The 23320-nt window shown below is 32.3% G+C and overlaps 1 protein-coding gene across 1 annotated transcript in view; it reads right to left on the bottom strand.

Annotated features, from left to right (window-relative positions):
* LOC140666906 (uncharacterized) overlaps positions 1–23320 on the bottom strand; it is a 132238-nt gene that overhangs the window by 4435 nt on the left and 104483 nt on the right. The window contains exons 6-7 of the mRNA XM_072894460.1: positions 865–927; positions 694–783 (exon numbers count right to left, since the gene is read on the bottom strand). Of these exons, the coding sequence (XP_072750561.1) occupies positions 694–783; positions 865–927 (153 nt within the window). The remainder of the gene's footprint in view (positions 1–693; positions 784–864; positions 928–23320) is intronic.

The following is a 23320-nucleotide window of genomic DNA, read 5'->3' as shown; positions in this document are numbered from 1 at the left end:
ACTCTAATAAATATAATAAAAAGATTAAAGGAGATCTACTAAAATATTTCAAAAAGAGATAGGAGGAGACAAGATAGAGTAAGACAAGATGAAAGAAGCCAAGATCTAAATTGAAAAAAATTAAATGAAGAAATGTGAAACATGGGGGAAATGAAGACATTAGAGAAAAAAGGAAAATGTAGAATATGTGAAAGTGAGCATGCTGGGAAGGGTGCTGGATGGAAGAAGTAAGAAGAGAGGAAAGCTGACAAGACAGCAGATGGATTTTAGGAGGAGAGAGGAAAAAGAAGAAATGTGTGTTAGATAGGAGTATGTATGGCTAGATTAAAGATTAAAAGTAGAGTATAAATGTGTAAGTCAGGAGAAAGTAGCAGTTAAATTAACGACATTTAGGTTAAGCTTACATAGCATATGTTAAAAAATTGTAATGAATTGTAACCCTAAAGGAACATAATAAAATTATATTTATTAATTATTAATTATATTTAAAATTCTAATTCTATTACATTGTTTATTCTCAATCTGTATTGGAATCTTATTTTACACGGTTCTTTATTTGTCAATAACTTTTTAATAAACAACAAGTGACGAATAAAATCTTTCAAATATTACTAGAGTCATGACTTTAACATATATCAAGGTTAAAGTTGGGACTGGATCTTCTAATTAATATATTTATTACAACTTACTTACAGAACATATAAGGGGAATATTGATTTCATACAATCCAAAGGCAGTAAATGTTAAATCCTCGTGGATCAATTGAAGTGAGAAATGTATCACCTGATAATAGAATTTATATATAACAAAGGAATATTCAGCAATTTATTGTTGGTAAAATTTGTGCATAAAAGATGATCTTACTTCAACCCGTAATGATTTATATTCCAGGAAAACATCGTGTAAAATTATTCCCATTTGTTTGAACTGCATAATATATAAATATAAAATAATAATTATATATATATATATATATATATATATATATATATATATATATATATATATATATATGTATGTATATACATATACATTTGGTGTTTGGCAATAATCAGCTCTTGTATGCAAATATAGTGGATTAATTTAAATAAATCTAAATAAAAAAGTCTACCGTTTTGTGAGTTTCGTAATAATGAATGAGAAATTAATTTCAAAAATCGACCAACTTGCGTGAATATAAACGTATGGAAAGAAGGAACAATCCATTCGAAGATTTAGCATGCTGCTCGTATGTATCATATTACTATTTATAGTGCTGTTCCTATATTGTATAATATTACGTATATTGCTAATAAAACTTAACCGTTAACATCAGATACATATATATACAGGGTGAGTTTTTTATCTTGAGACATTTAAATATTTGAAGAAATACGTATCGTACGAAAAAATGTTTGAGACAAAAGTTATATGGTTTCGAGTGGGCCATTAGATGGTACCATTAGTTTGACCTTGAATAATCGTTTGAAGGTTATATAAAGGTTGCCTTGAGTAGTGATATAGCAGGGTTTCTAACTCAGGAGCTCGAAGGGGTGCGGGGGCGGGGGGACCTGCGGGCGCGGGGGGAGTGACATCACGCAGGTCCGCGACGCGGTTTGCAGACGAGGGGTACGCGGGGAGGGGGGAGAGGTCCGCGACACAGCTGTAGGTCCGCGACGCGGTTAGTAGACGAGGGGTACGCGGAGAGGGGGGAAAGATCCGCGACACAGCCGCAGGTCCGCGATGCGGTTTGTAGACGAGGGGTACGCAGAGAGAGGGAAGAGGTCCGCGACACAGCTGTAGGTCCGCGACGCGGTTTGTAGACGAGGGGTACACGGGCAAGGGGGAAGAGGTCCGCGACACAGATGTAGGTCCGCGACGCGGTTTGTAGACGAGGGGATTGCGGAGAGGAGAGAGAGGTCCGCGGCGCGACCGGTAGACGAGAGGTTTGCGGAGAGGGAAGAGAGGTCCGCGAGTAGGGAGAGGGATAGAGAGAGACGGCGCAATAGGCGTTCGCAACGCAGTAGAGAGAGACGGCGCGATAGGCGTTCGCAACGCGGTAGACGGAGACGCGTGGTATAGAATAGGATAAGGAGAGCATGATGTGGTGAGAAAAGGTGAGCGCTATATGCGTTTAGCATAGCGTAGGACAAGGAGAACGCACGTGGTGGGAAAAGGAGAAGATTACAATAGAAAGATAGTGTGAGAGAGAAAGAAGGAGGATGAGGAGAAAGAATAGCGGAAGCGCGTTAAGACGGAGGTTAAAGGCGTACGCGGAAAATAAATTTTTTTTTATATTAAATTATAATCTCAAAATTCAGTATTCAACTTGGAAATTTATTATCTTATATTTCTTGTCTTCCAAAAGAAATTTATTTTACATGCTTGATTTTCTAAAAAAATACAAGGTGGCCAAACTTACGGGCCTAAAAAGCTAGTAAAATTATTATTATTATTATTATTATTATTATTATTATTATTAATTATATAATATATGGTGGAATAAGGATAAGATTGATTGAAGAAGGCGCAAGCAATATACATGTTTAACATAATTTTTATTCAAAAATGTGTGTGTGTGTGTGCGTGCGTGCGCGCGTGCGTGCGTGCGTGCGCGCGTGCGTGCGTGCGTGCGTGCGTGCGTGCGTGCGTGCGTGCGTGTACGTGTGTGTGTGTGTGTGTGTGTGTGTGTGTGTGTGTGTGTGTGTGTGTGTGTGTGTGTGTGCGTGTGTGCGTGTGCGTGTGCGTGTGTATACATATAATGTGTGTGTTCTAAAATTAAAAATATAAAATATAAAATTATAAATTTGGGAAAAAAGGAGGCAATCGCAACGAATCAGCCGCAGTTGGTGAAACGCAATTTTTAATCTGTATTCATTCAAACAACAAAATTAAAATAAATTTAAATTGGTTTGATATAAGATGAGACGTACGTTTCGGCCTTCTTTTTAGGCCATCTTCAGCGCAAAATTAATCGAAATACAATCAGTATAATAAATCTAAATACAATCGTATAAAAGACAGATATAAGTATAGAACGGAAAGTTACAATAATAAGAACGCAATTCAGTCACTTACATAAATATTGTAACGTTGACACAGAATATGTTGGAAATAGAATATGGGTCCAAAACGCAAAGTAGCAAACTCTCGACCAAAGTAATCGTCTTATTGTTTGTTAGTGGAAATAAGTTTATAACTATTGTCTAAACATCACTGGTTGGGAGGCTGATAAAGTTAAATGATAAAAATAAAAAATTTTTAATTGAGAAAAAAACCAAAGTAGTTAAAGTCAAACGAATAAAATTGTTAATAATAATGTTGATAAAGTTATGTAATAAAAAATGAAAATTTAAATTAAGAAGAAACCAAAGGCAGTTAGTCAAACAAATAAAAATATTTAATAATATAATATAAAATATAAAAATACGAAATATAAAATATAATATAATATGAAATAGAATATAATTTGTGCCTTCCATGTACGGCAATGCTGAGAATTCATTGTGGATAATCTGCAGGAAAAAACAAATCTTATTAGTATATACATTTCATCATTTTTAAAAGATACTTACAATATTAACTTCAAATATCATTCACATTGTCAAAGTCGAAATTACAGACTTCATGTTGACTTCGATATCAGGTGGCGACGACTGCAGTGGTGGTGGTGACAACATATATTTGTTTGGATATGTATATTTATCCAAACATGTACAGTCGAGAGTCTTTCCACAAGTACACAAATATCCAAAACGTATAACAAACGTTCATGTTGATTATCTACAAACAATTTCTTAAATTTATCAGTCTCAATATTATGATAAAAAAACCATCGAAAATATAAATTCTAAACACTTATTGTTTATACTTGTTGGGATACATATATACACACACGACAGATATGTACAAGCGCGGATACATTCAGCTACCCAACCATAATTGAATTCTGTACACTGATAACGTCTACTGGTTCCACATCCGTATTCCCTTATTCGCTTTGTATATTTCACCCGTATGATATGCGGTACACTGATCTATCCAACAATCTTCTGAATCCACAAATCGAGTAAATCTGCGTTCATTGGAATAAAGTTCATCATTAGGATATTCGAGAGGTGATTTATAATTATTACAAAGTTCACGGAAAATTTTTCTTTGTAAATCGACCGGCCATTCTGTATAATCGCAATCATACACAGTCACAGTCAACAGCTTCAGCTTGGCGGGTGAAATGTTGCACATCTACATTTTGCATGTCTACTTCCCGATCATGAATAAATTTTGGTATCGATATTCGTGGAAAAGTCTTCGTTTCACTGTCATCGTCTCGAACAAGAGTGATTACATGTCTCCATTCCTTCACATGTTTTTCGAGTTCTCTTATGAAAGGTCCCATTGTAAGTAATATTGTTCTTCTGTCTTTGACAAAAACAGTCATAAGAAATGTCTATATTAATAATAAGTTCAAATGTTTATCACCACACGTGCATAATAATAGTTTCTTTTTCAGACACAGATCTTAGTTTGTGTAACAGTCATCAACGCAAAATTTTCTTTATCAGCTATAACAAGATCGTATTAAGGATGGTCATACACGCTCCTCCATAGACCGCCACTAATAGTTTTCTTCCGAAGAAGGTTTATTTTTCATACATTAGTCTTCTTTCGTACAAAACGGGCAAAAATTACATGGCATTATTTGATACAACGAATTTCGACACTCCCTGCAAAATAATCTGAGGATTAGTTCATAAACTATAGTTTTATGTGTGCGTACCGCTTCAATATCATAAAACATGTCCACTATTTTCATAAAACACGATGTACAGTATTTACGACCACTCGCGGTTCTATAATAAAAAATACAACGCACATTCGTTTCATCACATCATATGTATGGAGTTCTGCAACATCTAACTTACGCTCAACATTTTCTGTACCATCATATTAATGGCCTGCCATTAGCTAAATCATCACAAGCAACCTTATGGCCAATTTTATATTCAAATAACAAGATATACTGTAATGTACTGTATGTGAGATATATCTTGTTGGTGCATACTTTGGATATCAGAAACCTAATAATGCTGATGTTTTTTTTTCTTTTTTTTTGCACCTTTAGTTAACGACTTAATCGATTTAATTATTAATGGTTATATTTATAACAAAGACATTATTAAAGTCTCATTATTTGCTTTAATAATGCGATGCACCTGTCAAATCTTTTACATTATCTATAAAAGGTCATACCGGGTTTAATAATTGTTTAATCAAGGGCAAATATGTAAATAGGTAGAATCTGCTTTCCATATGAAAAGAAAACAATACTTTAAGAACAGATAAGTTATTTGCGATTAATGCCTATAAAGATTTTCAAACTGCTGTTTCTATTTTACATAATGTTCTCAATTTTTTACCTATAACTAACACTCCGTTAGATTATATGCATTTGATCTGTTTAGGAGTTATGACAAAATGATACTACTTTGGATGAAAGGTCCAACTTCTGTACGTTTAAATGCAAGAACTATTAATAAAATATCACATTTACTGATTTTACTTAGAAATACTACACCGGTTGATTTTGTTAGAAGACCCAGATCAATAAGAGACGTTAAGCAGTGGAAAGCAACAGAATTTAGAAATTTTCTATTATAATCAGTCCTGTTGTATTGAGAAATATATTATTACAAGAAAAAAAATATATACTCATTTTCTCACATTACATATAGCTGTAATAATTCTTACACGTCGAAATTTATGTCAAGAAAAATTAAAAATTTTGCTGAAGCTTTGCTTCATTATTTTATTGAGTCATTTGAAATATTATACGGTAAACAGTACATATCGCATAATGTGCATAATCTTTTACGTATATGATTTGATGTAAAACTGTATGGTCCACTTGATAATTTTAGTGCTTTTAGTTTCGAAAATTTTAAGACATTTATAAAAAGACAGTTACAGAAAAATGAAAAGCCATTGCAACAGTTGATTAAAAGGTGTAATGAAATTGAAAATTGTAATTTCTTATTTGTAGAACATGATAATAATAATAATAATAATAATAATATATATTCATGTACAAATTTACACAAGAATGGTCCAATACTTGATAATGTTGATGTTGAATCGTAGTATCTCAGAATATCAAATGGAAAATTTACTATTAATTGTAAAAATTCTTCTAATAATTGCTGCTTATTATGAAACGGTAAATATATTCTGATTATAAATGTTACATAAAAAATAAAAAATTTGTGTTATTGGTACAAAATTGAAATATGTAAAAGATTTATATAAATCACCATGTCATGAAATATAATTTTGTGCGTAACATAATATACATATTTTTATAATAAAATATGTATACATAATTTCTACATGATCTTCGTTCATTTTGCGCAACACAGAAATGGATAACGAAAAATATATCATTGCGGAATTTAATGATGGTCTGCAGCTAATACCTGCTACATGGTACAACGCAGATACGTTTACATGTATTTGGTCTAGTCACTTTAAAACAAAGCTTCGTATTAATAAAGCTATGATGGCAAAAGAGATACTATGAGAAAAGTCAGATTGGAAGGAGTTACCAGTAAAAATTTTTGGCATTGCAAGTAAGTGAATAATATAAAATATAAATTTGTATGTATTATTAGTTACATGTAATATTGCATATATTATTAATAATTTTTATAACTTCTTTTACACTTTTATTTTAAATTATTCAGATACTTACGAAAAAGATATACAAAAATTAATTTTGGCAGAAGATACATCAAATAATGATACAGGTCTATCTTCAAATGAATTACAAGAACGAGAAAAAAGAAGACGTATAAGAATAAAAAAATATTTATCTTTCTCTTTTGAAAAAAAAAAAAGATGTAGATTTCTTTAAAGAAAAATAGTGTTACGCAAGGAAAAATTCTGCCCGCTCTTCCACAGAAACAAAATTTTGTGTCGTATGACAAAGAGCTACAGGGTACATCTAAACATATTGGAAGAAATATGGACGAAAACATATTGTTTAATGTAATAAGCAAAAACGGTGAGCATTAACTACAACTTATTAACGTTATATGATATTTGTAAAAAAAATACTAATACTTAGTTTCTTTTCAGATATTAATAATAACAACAAAATTGTTACAGATAGTACATCTTTTATAAAAAAATTCTGCTTTCCGTATAGAAAATGAAAATCTATGTTCTCATGGTAAGTTTAAAAAATACTAATACTTTTATATATTTTCTATAAATAAAGAAGTATGCAAAAATATATTTGTTGCAATAATGTATAATATAGAAAACACAGGAATTATATTCATATTCTATAAACTAAATAATATTAATTTATTTCAGAATTTAAGGAACTAATCTTAGGAAAGTTAAATAGAATATTATTTAAATTGGACGCGATTGAAAATAAATTCGAATCTACTATGCATTGCAATAAACATATAAAAATTGTGCTTTACAAAATGTATTCAAAATATTCAATTGGTGGTCGAAGCATTATTATAAAGGTTTGATCAATCCATATTTATAATAAACTATTGTCAAAATACATATGCGTTATTATCTTTTTTTTATCCTCTCCTTATAGCAAGTATTATATACCTTATCCTTGTATACATCTGTGTGGTGAATATTATATTACAGTACGTGATGCATTTTTCTGTTAGTTTGCATTTTTAGCAGACAATAGACGTGGAATATTTAACATCTTTAAACAAGTAGTCGATCAATGACAGCTGATTACGAACCGATCATGGTTCGTTTTAATGTTGATCGAGGGTTGTTTGATGTTGATCGACGTTCGTTTGATATATGATAGTGGTTCAAACATGGTTGAATCGATGTTTCAATCGATGTTGATCAATGTTCGATACATATCTGTTTGATGTTTATTTGATTGTGTTGTGATTCAATGTGATTCGTTTTATATTATCTGTATGAATGCTGTGTGGAGCGACAGTTATCTTTTTTCATTACTGATTGCTTTTTATTTCTTTCTTCGCCTATTCTTTATAAAACGTATGCTGTGTATAGTTGGATCTACATTCATTCTACTAAAGATGTTGAAAAATGCTGATTTAGATGAAACGTGATACTCGAGTTAGAAGAAGATGAGAGATGTGAGATTAAAATATATATTTGGGAGGAGCGTGCATCATAGGTTTGCGATCATCCCTGTGACAATCTTGTCGTATCTCGTGAAGAAAACGAGAGCTTACGATCATCCCTGTGACATTCTTGTTATATCTGATAAAGAAAACTTTGCGCTCATGGATGACTTGATGGACATTTCGTCCGATTCGTCTGAATCGGATGTAGAATCCTTACACGACAGTGTTTATGACAATGATTTTAGTGATGGTACAGAAAATGTTGAGCGTAAGTTAGATGTTGCAGAACTCCATACATATGATGTGATGAAACGAATGTGCGTTGTATTTTTTATTATAGAACCGCGAGTGGTCGTAAATACTGTACATCGTGTTTTATGAAAATAGTGGACATGTTTTATGATATTGAAGCGGTACGCACACATAAAACTATAGTTTATGAACTAATCCTCAGATTATTTTGCAGGGAGTGTCGAAATTCGTTGTATCAAATAATGCCATGTAATTTTTGCCCGTTTTGTACGAAAGAAGACTAATGTATGAAAAATAAACTTTCTTCGGAAGAAAACTATTAGTGGCGGTCTATGGAGGAGCGTGTATGACCATCCTTAATACGATCTTGTTATAGCTGATAAAGAAAATTTTGCGTTGATGACTGTTACACAAACTAAGATCTGTGTCTGAAAAAGAAACTATTATTATGCATGTGTGGTGATAAACATTTGAACTTATTATTAATATAGACATTTCTTATGACTGTTTTTGTCAAAGACAGAAGAACAATATTACTTACAATGGGACCTTTCATAAGAGAACTCGAAAAACATGTGAAGGAATGGAGACATGTAATCACTCTTGTTCGAGACGATGACAGTGAAACGAAGACTTTTCCACGAATATCGATACCAAAATTTATTCATGATCGGGAAGTAGACATGCAAAATGTAGATGTGCAACATTTCACCCGCCAAGCTGAAGCTGTTGACTGTGACTGTGTATGATTGCGATTATACAGAATGGCCGGTCGATTTACAAAGAAAAATTTTCCGTGAACTTTGTAATAATTATAAATCACCTCTCGAATATCCTAACGATGAACTTTATTCCAATGAACGCAGATTTACTCGATTTGTGGATTCAGAAGATTGTTGGATAGATCAGTGTACCGCATATCATACGGGTGAAATATACAAAGCGAATAAGGGAATACGGATGTGGAACCAGTAGACGTTATCAGTGTACAGAATTCAATTATGGTTGGGTAGCTGAATGTATCCGCGCTTGTACATATCTGTCGTGTGTGTATATATGTATCCCAACAAGTATAAACAATAAGTGTTTAGAATTTATATTTTCGATGGTTTTTTTATCATAATATTGAGACTGATAAATTTAAGAAATTGTTTGTAGATAATCAACATGAACGTTTGTTATACGTTTTGGATATTTGTGTACTTGTGGAAAGACTCTCGACTGTACATGTTTGGATAAATATACATATCCAAACAAATATATGTTGTCACCACCACCACCGCAGTCGTCGCCACCTGATATCGAAGTCAACATGAAGTCTGTAATTTCGACTTTGACAATGTGAATGATATTTGAAGTTAATATTGTAAGTATCTTTTAAAAATGATGAAATGTATATACTAATAAGATTTGTTTTTTCCTGCAGATTATCCACAATGAATTCTCAGCATTGCCGTACATGGAAGGCACAAATTATATTCTATTTCATATTATATTATATTTTATATTTCGTATTTTTATATTTTATATTATATTATTAAATATTTTTATTTGTTTGACTAACTGCCTTTGGTTTCTTCTTAATTTAAATTTTCATTTTTTATTACATAACTTTATCAACATTATTATTAACAATTTTATTCGTTTGACTTTAACTACTTTGGTTTTTTTCTCAATTAAAAATTTTTTATTTTTATCATTTAACTTTATCAGCCTCCCAACCAGTGATGTTTAGACAATAGTTATAAACTTATCTCCACTAACAAACAATAAGACGATTACTTTGGTCGAGAGTTTGCTACTTTGCGTTTTGGACCCATATTCTATTTCCAACATATTCTGTGTCAACGTTACAATATTTATGTAAGTGACTGAATTGCGTTCTTATTATTGTAACTTTCCGTTCTATACTTATATCTGTCTTTTATACGATTGTATTTAGATTTATTATACTGATTGTATTTCGATTAATTTTGCGCTGAAGATGGCCTAAAAAGAAGGCCGAAACGTACGTCTCATCTTATATCAAACCAATTTAAATTTATTTTAATTTTGTTGTTTGAATGAATACAGATTAAAAATTGCGTTTCACCAACTGCGGCTGACTCGTTGCGATTGCCTCCTTTTTTCCCAAATTTATAATTTTATATTTTATATTTTTAATTTTAGAACACACACATTATATGTATACACACGCACACATACACACACACACACACACACACACACACACACACACACACACACACACACACACACACACACACACGCACGCACACACACACACATTTTTAAATAAAAATTATGTTAAACATGTATATTGCTTGCGCCTTCTTCAATCAATCTTATCCTTATTCCACCATATATTATATAATTAATAATAATAATAATAATAATAATAATAATAATAATAATAATAATTTTACTAGCTTTTTAGGCCCGTAAGTTTGGCTACCTTGTATTTTTTTAGAAAATCAAGCATGTAAAATAAATTTCTTTTGGAAGACAAGAAATATAAGATAATAAATTTCCAAGTTGAATACTGAATTTTGAGATTATAATTTAATATAAAAAAAAATTTATTTTCCGCGTACGCCTTTAGCCTCCGTCTTAACGCGCTTCCGCTATTCTTTCTCCTCATCCTCCTTCTTTCTCTCTCACACTATCTTTCTATTATAATCTTCTCCTTTTCCCACCACGTGCTCCTTGTCCTACGCTATGCTAAACGCATATAGCGCTCACCTTTTCTCACCACATCATGCTCTCCTTATCCTATTCTATACCACGCGTCTCCGTCTACCGCGTTGCGAACGCCTATCGCGCCGTCTCTCTCTACTGCGTTGCAAACGCCTATCGCGCCGTCTCTCTCTATCCCTCTCCCTACTCGCGGACCTATCGGTTACGCCGCGGACCTCTCTTCCTTCTCCGCAAACCCCTCGTCTACCGGCTGCGTCGCGGACCTCTCCCCCCTCCCCGCGTACCCCTCGTCTACTAACCGCGTCGCGGACCTACAGCTGTGTCGCGGAGCTCTTCCCCCTCCCCGCGTACCCCTCGTCTACAAACCGCGTCGCAGACCTGCGTGACGTCAGGTCCCCCCGCCCCCGCACCTCCTCGAGCTTTCTGAGTTAGAAACCCTGCTATATCACTACTTCCTTGAATTTTTTAAATGGAAAACCCTATATATTTTTGCATATTCTTGTAGCTTACCTCGAAAGCTTTCCAAAACACTATGATAAAGTATTTTTTCACTAATAACTCTTCGAGTTATAAGACTTAAAAGTTTCAGCATTTTGACATAAAATACAAAATATCTTTTAAAATATTTGTTTTTTGATTATCTTACCCTAAAACTTTTATGCATAGAATAATGAGACAAATCAATTGGTGTAAGGAAACTGCATCGTTATCTTTAAAAAAAAGTATGTAGTTGCATGTTGCAAATTGCATACTTTTTTTCGTTAATAGATTCAGATTCAATATTAGAGTTTTCTACTTCCATAATAGTAGACATCAATTGTTTTTTAACATCGTTGTTAAAATCAATTTCAACAGTTATTAATAAATCTTTTAAATCATTAAGTTCATTATCTATAATATCCGTAGATGCTTCTTCTGAAAATAATTTTAGTCTATTATTAGCTTTTTTCAAATAAATCAAATAAATAAGATATTTTATTTTCAGATAAGAAATCACGACCAAGAACAATTTGATTATTGAAAGTACTTTGTTCTAAAATATGAAATAAAACATTAGCTTTAAAATTAGAAAGAGAAACCAAACCAATGAAAGCTGATACAGTGCCAACAATTTTAATTGGTTTACCATTCATTGCTTTATATGATTTTTCATTATAAATTATCGTATTAGAGTTATTGAAAAAGTTAGAAAAAATTTGATAATTAATAAAAGAGATTGGACTCCTAGTATCTAATAAAGCACATAATAAACAATTCTTATTATATTAATAGAATTTACATTAATGATCGAACTATTAGTATAAATTCTTCTACCATTTTCAGTCGTAACAAAAGCTACCGTATTATTTGAGTCCTCATTAGTTTCATTCACAGCAGATACCACTGTAGCTGATGAAGAATTAGATGTTTGAGTTTTCTTTTTGACCTCTTTCCTTTTGAGTTTGTAGTAGTCCTCTCTCACGTGACTCTTCTTATGACAGAATGTACAATATAGATCCTTATCCGTCTTAGACCGTTGATCAGGCTTGTTCTCAAATTTTCCAAAATGATGATTTCCTTCCGACTCCTTTGATTTGTCAAACTTAGGATTAAAGTTTGGTGATTTTTTAGGTGTGTCACAGCATGCCGTAGTAATACTATACATCTCTCTTGAAAATTGATTAAGAGATTTACATCTTAAAGCTGCTGCAGTTGTTTTTAGAGCGAAACTGTCAATTCCTCTTATTAATAGTTGAATAGAGTCTTCATCTGACAGTTTTAGACATTTTATTATAGATATAGAATAATTTTTAGTTAACTAATTTTGTTAAAATTTAAAATTTTTTTCATTTTCAACCGGTGCTATTATTTTACACATAACTGTATATATATATATATATATATATATATATATATATACATACAGTTATGTGTAAAATAAAAGTGAGTTTCAATTGTGCTAAACTGCTTATTATCCTGACTAAAAGGGAATCTCTTAAGAAAAACCCTTACAGCCTTCAGAAGTGGGTAGTAGAAAAGTAAAATATCTTGTCTAATGTATATTCTTGAAAACTCTCTTTTGCAAAATTCCATCTTCTAGCATTAACTTTTTGAATAACATCATTAAAAAGAACTTTTCTTTTGAAGTGATCTATCAATTCTTCTTTAAAAGTTAACTAACACGTGTTAATTTTACCAGAACTCATATCAAACCATTTGCGAGCATTTTTTGAAAGCTTTGATGTTGCTGCGGCAAATCTAATCATCTCAGAAAGTCCATGAATTGCAGATATACTTTCTATTTTTTCTAATCAAAGTTCTACGTCATCCTCATCTGATCCAGCAAAATGAGGTATTTGAGTAATAAGAAATTTAACAGCGTTACCTGTTGCAGCTGAGAATTTCTCCTGATTTTCTACAATCCTTTGAGATTCCAAAGGAGTATTATAAGGAGATCTTGCACGTTGTGTTCTTTGATTCAAAGACAAAGCCATTATTAGTTGATCTATCATACCTTGCTGTTTTTCTAGATGACTTTTCATTATCTCTATAATTTCCTCGTTATCTTTAGATTGTGAATCTGAAACAGGACTTTGACGAGGAGTATTTACATTAGATACTTGTGTAAATGCTTCTTGATTATTCGCACTTTCAGAATATATTTCTTCACATATTTGACTTTCTTGTGGGGAAATTCGAGTTTCGTGACTCCTATCAGACCATATTTATGAAAGTGATCTAGAATTAAATTTATACAAACTTTCTTTGATTTGGGAGGTTTTTTATAACCGTATTTAAGTACTTCTTGTTTTAATTCCTCATAACTTAACTTACTCAGCTCGTTGCTATTCATTTTGCATGAAACAATTACACTTAAATGACCAAATATACAAGAAAAATCGTTAAAGTTCACACTGCACACTGATCACACGTAATAGCGTTCACTGAATGTACAGGAATGATCACGATGAGATTATATCATACACCAAATATATATATTGGCGGCGGCAAACAAATGTTCAAAAATGATTAGACACATTTACATTACACACCGATCATGTATAATGGCGGCAGTTTTTTTTTTTTAAGAAGAATTACTTCTTTCTCTTCTTTCTTGCTGTAACTGTATGATGATGGAACAGCGTTCGTACATCCACACGTCAAAAGAAAATTTTTTTTATATAGAACTGGAACACAAGAAATATCCCACTTCTGAAGGCTGTAAGGGTTTTTCTTAAGAGATTCCCTTTTAGTCAGGATGATAAGCAGTTTAGCACAATTAAAACTCACTTTTATTTTATATATATATATATATATATATATATATGTATATAAAATAAAAGTGAGTTTCAATTATGCTAAACTGCTATATATATATGCAGGGTGGACCATTTTAATCCATCCAGTCGAAAATCTCGAAAACCAAGCCCGGGAGAGAAAAATGTTTCAGACAAAAGTTGTATGGTTTCGAGGGGGCCATAAGATGGTACCATTGGTTTGACCTTGAAAAGTCATTTGAAGGTCACGTGAAGGTCACTTCAAGTTTTTTAAATGGAACACCCTATATATATTTACATATTCTTGTAGCTCATCTCAAGAGCTTTCCAAAACACTTATGACAAAGTATTTTTCATTAAGTATTTTTTGAGTTATAAGGCTTCAAAATTGCAGTATTTTGACATAAAATACAAGATATCTCATAAAATATTCATTTTTTGATTATCTTACTCTAATACTTTTATGCACAGAATAACGAGACGAATCAATTGGCATAATTAAAACACATAATTATGTTAAAGTAAAAATTTGAATTTGCAACTAACAGTTACACATTTTTACTTTATTCTGTGCATAAAAGTATTAGAGTAAGATAATCAAAAAATGAATATTTTATGAGATATCTTGTATTTTATGTCAAAATATTTTACTACAACTTTGAAGCCTTATAACTCAAAAAATACTTAATGAAAAATACTTTGTCATGAGTGTTTTGGAAAGCTCTCGAGATGAGCTACAAGAATATGTAAATATATATAGGGTGTTCCATTTAAAAAACTTGCAGTGACCTTCACGTGACCTTCAAATGACTTTTTAAAGTCAAACCAATGGTACCATCTTATGGTCCCTTCGAAACCATACAACTTTTGTCTGAAACATTTTTCTCTCCCGGGCTTGATTTTCGAGATATTCGACTGGATGAATTAAAATGGTCCACTCTGTATATATATATATATATATATATACAGTTATGTGTAAAATAATAGCACCGGTTGAAAAAATGAAAAAAATTTTTAATTTTAACAAAATTAGTTAACTAAAAAATTACTCTATTATTTATTAAATACAACATCAATTAATGGAAACATAAAACATAAGATCTCATTATTACAAATAGATAACAATGAAAAAATGGAATTTTTTCATTTAGTCTATGTGTAAAATAATAGTACTTTTACATAAAATATGCATATAAAAAACAATATTTATTTTAATAACTTTGAAACACTTATAATGTTAGTATTTCGTATTACTGCCGTGATTTTCTATAACAGCACGACACCTTCTTGACATGAAGTCCACTAATTTTTCACATCGTTCAACAAAAATGGAAGCCCAACATTTTTGGATAACATCCCACATTTGATCGGCGTTTATTGGTTTCGCATCAAAAACTGCTTTCTTAACATCAACCCACAAATTTTCGATAGGGTTAAGGTCATGGGATTGTGGTGGCCACTTTATATATATATATATATGACATCAATTTTTTTGTCCTGAAACCATTGTTTTGCTTTACGCGAGGTGTGCTTCGGATCATTATCTTGCTGAAATACCCATTTCAATGGCATTTCTGATTTTGTGTAAGGTAACATAGTCGTGTTCAATATGTGAACATACAAATCAGTATTTATTATCTTTTCAATGCGATAAATTGGACCTGTTCCATAGTATGAAAAGAAATCCCAAATTTGTATGTTTCCTCCATCATGTTTAACTGTCTTGACTGTATATCTAGGATTAAATTCTGACTTTTGTGGTCTTCGAACAAACTGACGAATACCAGGAAATCTTTTAATAATCACTTTACTCTTATCAGTCCATAGTATATCATGTCACTTTTCCACTGGCCAATCAATATGATCCCTTGCAAATTTTAATCTTTTTTGCACATTCTTTTTTGTTAGCAGGGGAACTTTTCTTGGAGCGCAGGCAGATAGATTATTTCTCAGTAACCACCTTCATTTGAAGCATCAATATCCAAGTTTAGATTCTGTTTAATCTTAGAGGATGATATAAAAAGATCTTTTTTGATCATATTGACTATTCGTCGGTCCATCTTCTGCGAAGTTTTACTCTTTCTGCCCCTGGTTTCTGCTTTTGGTTTCCATATTATTGCATTTCTTATCATTTTATTTGAACACAATAAAGTTTCTCTAATAAATTTATACGATTTTCCATTTTGGTGCAATTTTAGAATAAGTTCTCTCTCTTCGTTTGTACAGTGGCGCTTTCTTCCCATTTTGTCTCTACAATAATACTAATAACTTATATTCTTTTTCAAATAATAATAACTCTTAACCATGCCAATTCACAAATCTCACATTTAATTAAAACTTACCAAAAAATTCTGCAATTTACTGCACAAGAACTATGTTGTACTATTTTTTGTACAGTAAAAAAAGTGCTTTTCTACCTTCGGATCGATGACAAATATTTACAAATCAACAAAACAAACTGAACTTTATGTTTTTAGTTTAGTATAATTGTAATACCTATATTTAGTACAGAGATGGCGTTATACATATTGAAAAAGTAATAAATTCAAAAAAGACTTGGAATATTTCTATGCGGTGCTATTATTTTGCGGGTGGAAGTCTATTGACCACGTCGCCAATTGGTCAGTTTAAAATGAGGCTCTTTGATTGGTTAATCATTGCTGATGACCCTAGGCATCGGTTGATATAAGTGGCTGTGGTCAAACGTGACGTGGTCAAACGGGACGCTCCCTTATTTTGCACATAACTGTATTTATTTGAATACGTATCTCGCGTTTCCCTCGAATAATATGGCTCAGAAGCGCAAGCACCGTGCAACATGCACAAAGGCCTAGACACGAATCATCGTTTCTGTATTTATTTAAATCAATTACCGCTCGCGTTACCAAGTGACGATGCTCACGCCACTGATCACAACCGTGCCGAAGTGTCAGAATGCGCATGCTAGTAACAAATAGATATTACTAGATGATAGAGTAAAGTAAGGTTTATTCCTTATAATATTAATAAAAGAATATACTAGATCTATCTTTACACATTTATGGAAGCTTAAATATAGTTAATTACTTAAATAATGTTTCCAAATTACGCATTTGTTCTGTGAAAAAATTTTAGATAAAGATGAAATATTTGAAGTGCAAAAGAGAAGCGTAAAAACTCTTTTAATGTCTAGTGTAAAAAGAAAATATAAAAACCACACTTTTGAACAACTTGAAAAAATTATTATAACTGTTTACAATGCGTGCAATATTTATCAGATTTGTCAAAAAGTCTTTCCGTATTTTATGCAAAAAGAAAAAATTTGTTTTTCGAAAAGCGTTTTTATTTTAATCATCAATATAGTCTTAGTCTTGTTTAATGACCTCTTCATCGATCTACAAGTTTGAAAATTCCGTCCTTGGAAAAGGCACTAGTTCTGAAATTAAAGGAAAGATCCAACTCTCTTTGGACTTTATTCGCCGAATTGAATTTTTTTCCGTTAAGAAAATTTTGCAGGGGTTTAAAAAAATGATAGTTAGATGGCGCGAGGTCAGTCGAGTATGGTCGGTGCTCGAGAAGTTCTCTTCGATTTTTCTTAAAATGAATGCGCTCACATAGGGGCGAGCGTTGTTCTGGTGGAAGAGGGTATCTTTACGGGAGATGGAACTCCTTGAGTTTTGTTTGAATTCTTTCCAACTGCTGACAGAGGTCCGTATTGATCGTTACTTAGTAAGAGCTCATGTGGACAATTTCGCGTACATTCCATTCATACACTTAACATGATCTGCCTGTGAATGTTCCGCTTTGGAGTCTTCTGGGCTGAATTTCCAGGCTCCAACTTCATTTTCATATCATAAAAAATTTATTTTTCGTCGCACATAATTAATCTATCAAAAAAAGTTCTTTCCGATGTGGGTTGAGCAACATAATTCACTTAAGAGATGCGGTCAAGCTTGTTCCTCTCGCTTAAGTGGGTGCGTGCAGCACCCACTCATTCAATTTTGATACAAAGCCAAGTTGGTGGAGGCTGTTGACAATGGTTTCATGAGCTACCTCGAATTCTGCCTCAAACTCGCAAGTGGCAATATCAGAAGTTTCTTTCACTCTGTTTCACAAACGCTTTTTGTCGATGGCCTTCTGGACTTGTCCTCCAGATTAAAATCATCATTTCGAAATTTTTCAAACCAAAATTGGCATGACCTAACGGTAATCATCTTGCCCAAAAACTTCACATAAATTTCGATGAATCTGAGACGTGTTCGTCCCCCTTTTTAAACTCGTAGAACAAAAATGTTCTAATTTACTGCTTTGGAAACTTCAATTTTTTTTGTAAACTCACAATAGTTCACAGGCGCTCTCCGTCTACAACAGTTGTACGACGAGATTAGGTGAATTCAAAATAATCGCTTTTTCCTCTCCCTTTCGTGATTTGCTTTGAATGCAGACACGCCCAAGTAGGGCGACTTAAAATATGAAAAGACTTTATGACTTAATAATAATAAGAAATTAATTACGGTGGCATAGAGGCAATAATGTAATTTTATTGTCTTTGCCATTGATATCACTGATATAGGCTATACCAACTTTCGATTTAAAAAAATTTTTTGTTTTTCCTGTACAGTAAAAAAATAATTGAAAAACTTTTAAAAAATTAAGAAAAAGTTTCTTAGCAATGCGAAATATTGTATCAGAAATACGGAAGTTCCGTAAATATCTTCTGTAATATCAAAGATTTGACAATATTATAACTTGAAAAGTAGAAACCTGCAATGTTATGTAAATGGGATCAAATAATAATTAATCGTATTCAGCATGTTAGTTGTAGTTGAAATACATTTTCTTAAATAACAACTATTCAAAAATATTTTGAATTTCTGAAAAGTTATAGATTCTGAAAAGTTATAAGTATTCTATTATGATTTCTGAAATTAATAACAGTAGCCCTTTGTTTAAAAAAAATTCACAATCATCATTGTTTTCTCGTCGGCACAATTGTAAGATATGTACGACGTGCAAGGGAAACGGGATCCTTATTGCCAAATCGACGAACCACTGATGGTGCACCAATACAGCATCATATAATTGAAGAGGAAAGGATCCTGCAAGCATTTGAGGAGGATCCCGGGACTATCGTGCGCCATGATGCCACTTTAAAAAAAAATGCGTCCTGTATTCTATCGCAAGGTGGTGTGGAAGTGATAGCTGACTTTGATAATATTTCATATTTTTTTCTATTTTTGATAATATAATTATTATTATTTTATTTATATTTATGATTATTAAATATAATATTATTATTATTATTATTTTCTACAAATTATAAATTAATATTTCTATCTATCTATTTATTTATCTCTCTCTTTCTCTCTCTCCTCTTTAATCTGGAAAAGATTTTATAAAATAACGTAGAATTTAGAAATAAAATTAAGATTAAAATTAAATTGACTTCTGTTCGCGTTAAATACGTTAAAAAAAGAATTTAATATTAATAATAATATTTTACATTTTCTATTTTTAATAGTGTATCATATGATAATATTTATACATGTTTTCTATTGTCGATAGCATAATAATATTTATCGAGAAAATTAAATTTTATTTTAATGGAAAAATAAGATGCGCGACGAAAAATAGCCATTATTAATTATAAAACGATTCTTCCAACGCTTTATCCGCGTGCCTAGTAACCGCCAAGCTGTTATGGCCGCGCACGCCTAGCGATCGGCCTACCGGTGGGCCGTCCTTCTCGCGGCGGACTGATACTCGCGCGAATTGTTTGATATTTTTTAATTAATATCTCAATAATAATTGCGAAAATCGTAAAATGGTAAAGGACTTTTTTGCTCAGTTTGATCCGCTCTACCTGTACATGAGAGATTTTTTACGAATTATTGGACACTATATTCTTATCAATCTATAATTGAATCTAGATATATAATCTTACCTTTGAACCATAATAAAACACTCATATCACTATAATTTTGAAGACTGAGAATTTTTAAAGAATCGGATTCAAATTTTCAGAAAATTTTTTATTTTTGAATAATTGTTATTTAAGAAAATGTAAAAAAAAAATCAATTTTTTTACCTTTTAAATTAGATGATCTCTTAAGAGAGTAATGATCGGTTTTCAACATAAAGTGATGGAAATTTAGTCTTATCTTAGCGAGAATTCCGATGAATGTTAATTCTCTTTGAATGAATTAATAAATCAAATCGAAGGAAATTATTAAATCTCCGAACAGTCAAAGCTTGCTTACTACAAAAGTACGGCGTTCTTCTCGTCGAAACAATATAAAAATGCCTTCCGGAATATTGAATATTTATTTAAAATTGTAGGGCCGACAAAGTAAACGCGCGCTTAGTCGGTAATCTTTAAGCGGCAATAACTAAAGATAAGAAAAAACGGCAATCTTTAGGCGGCAGCGATCAAGGATACAGAAGAACTCTTGCTAGCGACGGTAGCTTTTGATGCGTTGAAAAACAAAATCTTTTGATCTGCCGAAATAATATAAAAGCCCGAGCGGACGAGCTCGAGTAGTCGGTCAATTGTAAAACGTTGTTGAGTAAAGATCAGCTACAAATCAAACTGAATTTCTATCTTTCTGTCCTCTTCTCCTACAAAATTATTATTAATATTTAAAATACTGAAAAATGTTTGATTAACAAGAAAGTGATTCCTTAGTTAAATGAGAAAAAAATGTACCGCTTTATCGCATGTCCATCATGAGCCGATCGCTCATTTTAATCTTTACTACAAATTGAAGTCAGCGTATTTTTATAAAGAAAAATTTGGTTCAAAAAATCCTATCAACGTTTTATTGGTATTAAGATTTTCATCATCATACAATGAAACGAGATTTTGTTCGAGACATTCTGTATTATGCGTCCACAATTTTAAATCAAATCAAATGCATTCTTTTAGTGTTCTGAGTTATTTGACAAAACTGATTTTCATATTATAATACTTTTTAGTATTCCAATATTTTGCCTTGAACGGTATCCATTGTGTAACTCTCAACACTACTTTTTCTCGAGATCAGAATATTTTACGTCTTTCTTACCATCGACAAAAGTTATAAGCGATTTCGAATTCGTTTCAATTAAATGTTTTTAAAAAACAAAAACTCGTGGTTCATACCATTACTATTAAAAATATCAAGAATCCATTTTTTTTCTAAAAAAAATATATAAAAAATATTAATATCAGCCGATAGAAGAGATAAAGATGACGGATGGAGAGGATGGGCGAGTTTTGAGCCCGGAGTTTTTTGGAGGTTTTTAGAAGGATAGGGAAAGTGGAAAGTGAAAAGTAAGGATCAGGTGTGGAGTTTTTTGAAAATGTAATGTATGTATGTAGGAGTGACAACTGCGAGGGGGGGGGGGAATGTGAGAGGAGGTATATGTGTGTGGGGAGGATAGAAGAACGGAAATGCGAGAGGAAAGGGATGGGAAGCGAGATAGGGAGCGGGATTTTAAAATGTGAGGTCACTCAAAGCCAGGATCGGGTGTGGAGTTTTTTGAAAATGTAATGTATGTAGGAGTGACAGTTTGCGAGGGGGGGGGGGAGAATGTGAGAGGAGGTATGTGTGTGTGCGAACCCCGGGGGACGAGGTGGCTGTGGGTAGTCACGGGGGCTCCCGGGGGGAGGTAATTTATTAATAGTTGTTAAGTTTTTTGCACAGTGTAAGATGATTGTAACCCTAATGGAATCGAATAAACATCTATCTATCTATCTATCTATGTTAATATCAGCTTTTAATTTTCTTTGGTTATATAGAAAGTGGTTAAACCTTTCATCCATACTTAATGAATAGTTTCATGCAGCATGTTGACGAATTTTACGTAAAGTCGAAGATATTGTTTTTCATTTATAAATGCTTCACTCAGAACTATGACATAATCTATACATCTCTTTATTCTGTTGCAGAGAAATCAACGTACTTCTTCTGTGATATATGATCAGTCACTGTACGTGAAAACTAACCTCATCGTAAATAGTAATTCAGAATCTGATTTGAACAATGTAATTGTGAGACTTGCAGAATTTCACCTATTAATTTTATCTTTTTTGGAGTCCATTATTTACTGTTTGAAATTGCAGGAATCTAAAGGATCTTTTTAATATCATTTACTCTAAAAATAGCTGAAAAAATGATGTCTGGACATGCATATTCTGAGAACCCATATCTTTTATAATCAGCATGGTTCTTTCTTTATAGAAATAAGCACCTAGGCTAAACTTCGGGCTCTCTTTACCCAGTACCACATCACGCCGCTCAACTCCCACTAGCTGATGCTCGATATATCAAAGTCACACACGATCATCAACCTATCGTTCCAGGCTGAAAACACTGGTGAAGGTCAATTGCACTAAATAACCAAGATGTGCTACTTTATTGTAAAGAATGAGTTAAATATTTCCCCTCTTCCTCTATAGAAGAAGCAATCCGGCTATTAGATACGCTAAGTTGCATTAAAACACACCTTTATAAGAAAATGAAATCCAATATTATTATTTGTCCAAAATGCTACGATAAATACCTTTTGGAAGCAACTAAGAGAAATTATAGAGAAGAGACTTCACATCACTGGGCTGATGAAATTAGTTATAACCTGAGCCAATGTTGGGTTTGTTACAATTCTTTAGACACACGACGTCCTATATACACCTGCGATTTCTGTCTTGACCAATATATAAACTCTCAAATTCAAGGCTGAAAAGACTAATAATAATGAAGATATCATTGACTTACTAATAAGTAATACTGTTTTATATACACAACAGTGCATTGGGAGCATGCACGTATATGGATATCAAACACCACATATTAACTTCTTATTTAAATATTGTCTTAAATAACTATATGATATCATGAATACTGATTAATAATTATACTAATTAAAACATTTTACTCATAGGCAGTTGTCGCCATCATAATCACTTCAATCTTGCTCTACGGCGCAAAAGCTATTATTGCATACAACTGTGGAGGAACGTACCTCAATGTAACC

This window comes from Anoplolepis gracilipes, chromosome 6 (genome assembly GCF_047496725.1).
Source record: "Anoplolepis gracilipes chromosome 6, ASM4749672v1, whole genome shotgun sequence".
Classification (NCBI taxonomy): Eukaryota; Metazoa; Arthropoda; class Insecta; order Hymenoptera; family Formicidae; genus Anoplolepis; species Anoplolepis gracilipes.
This window is presented reverse-complemented; position numbering and strand designations above follow the sequence as displayed.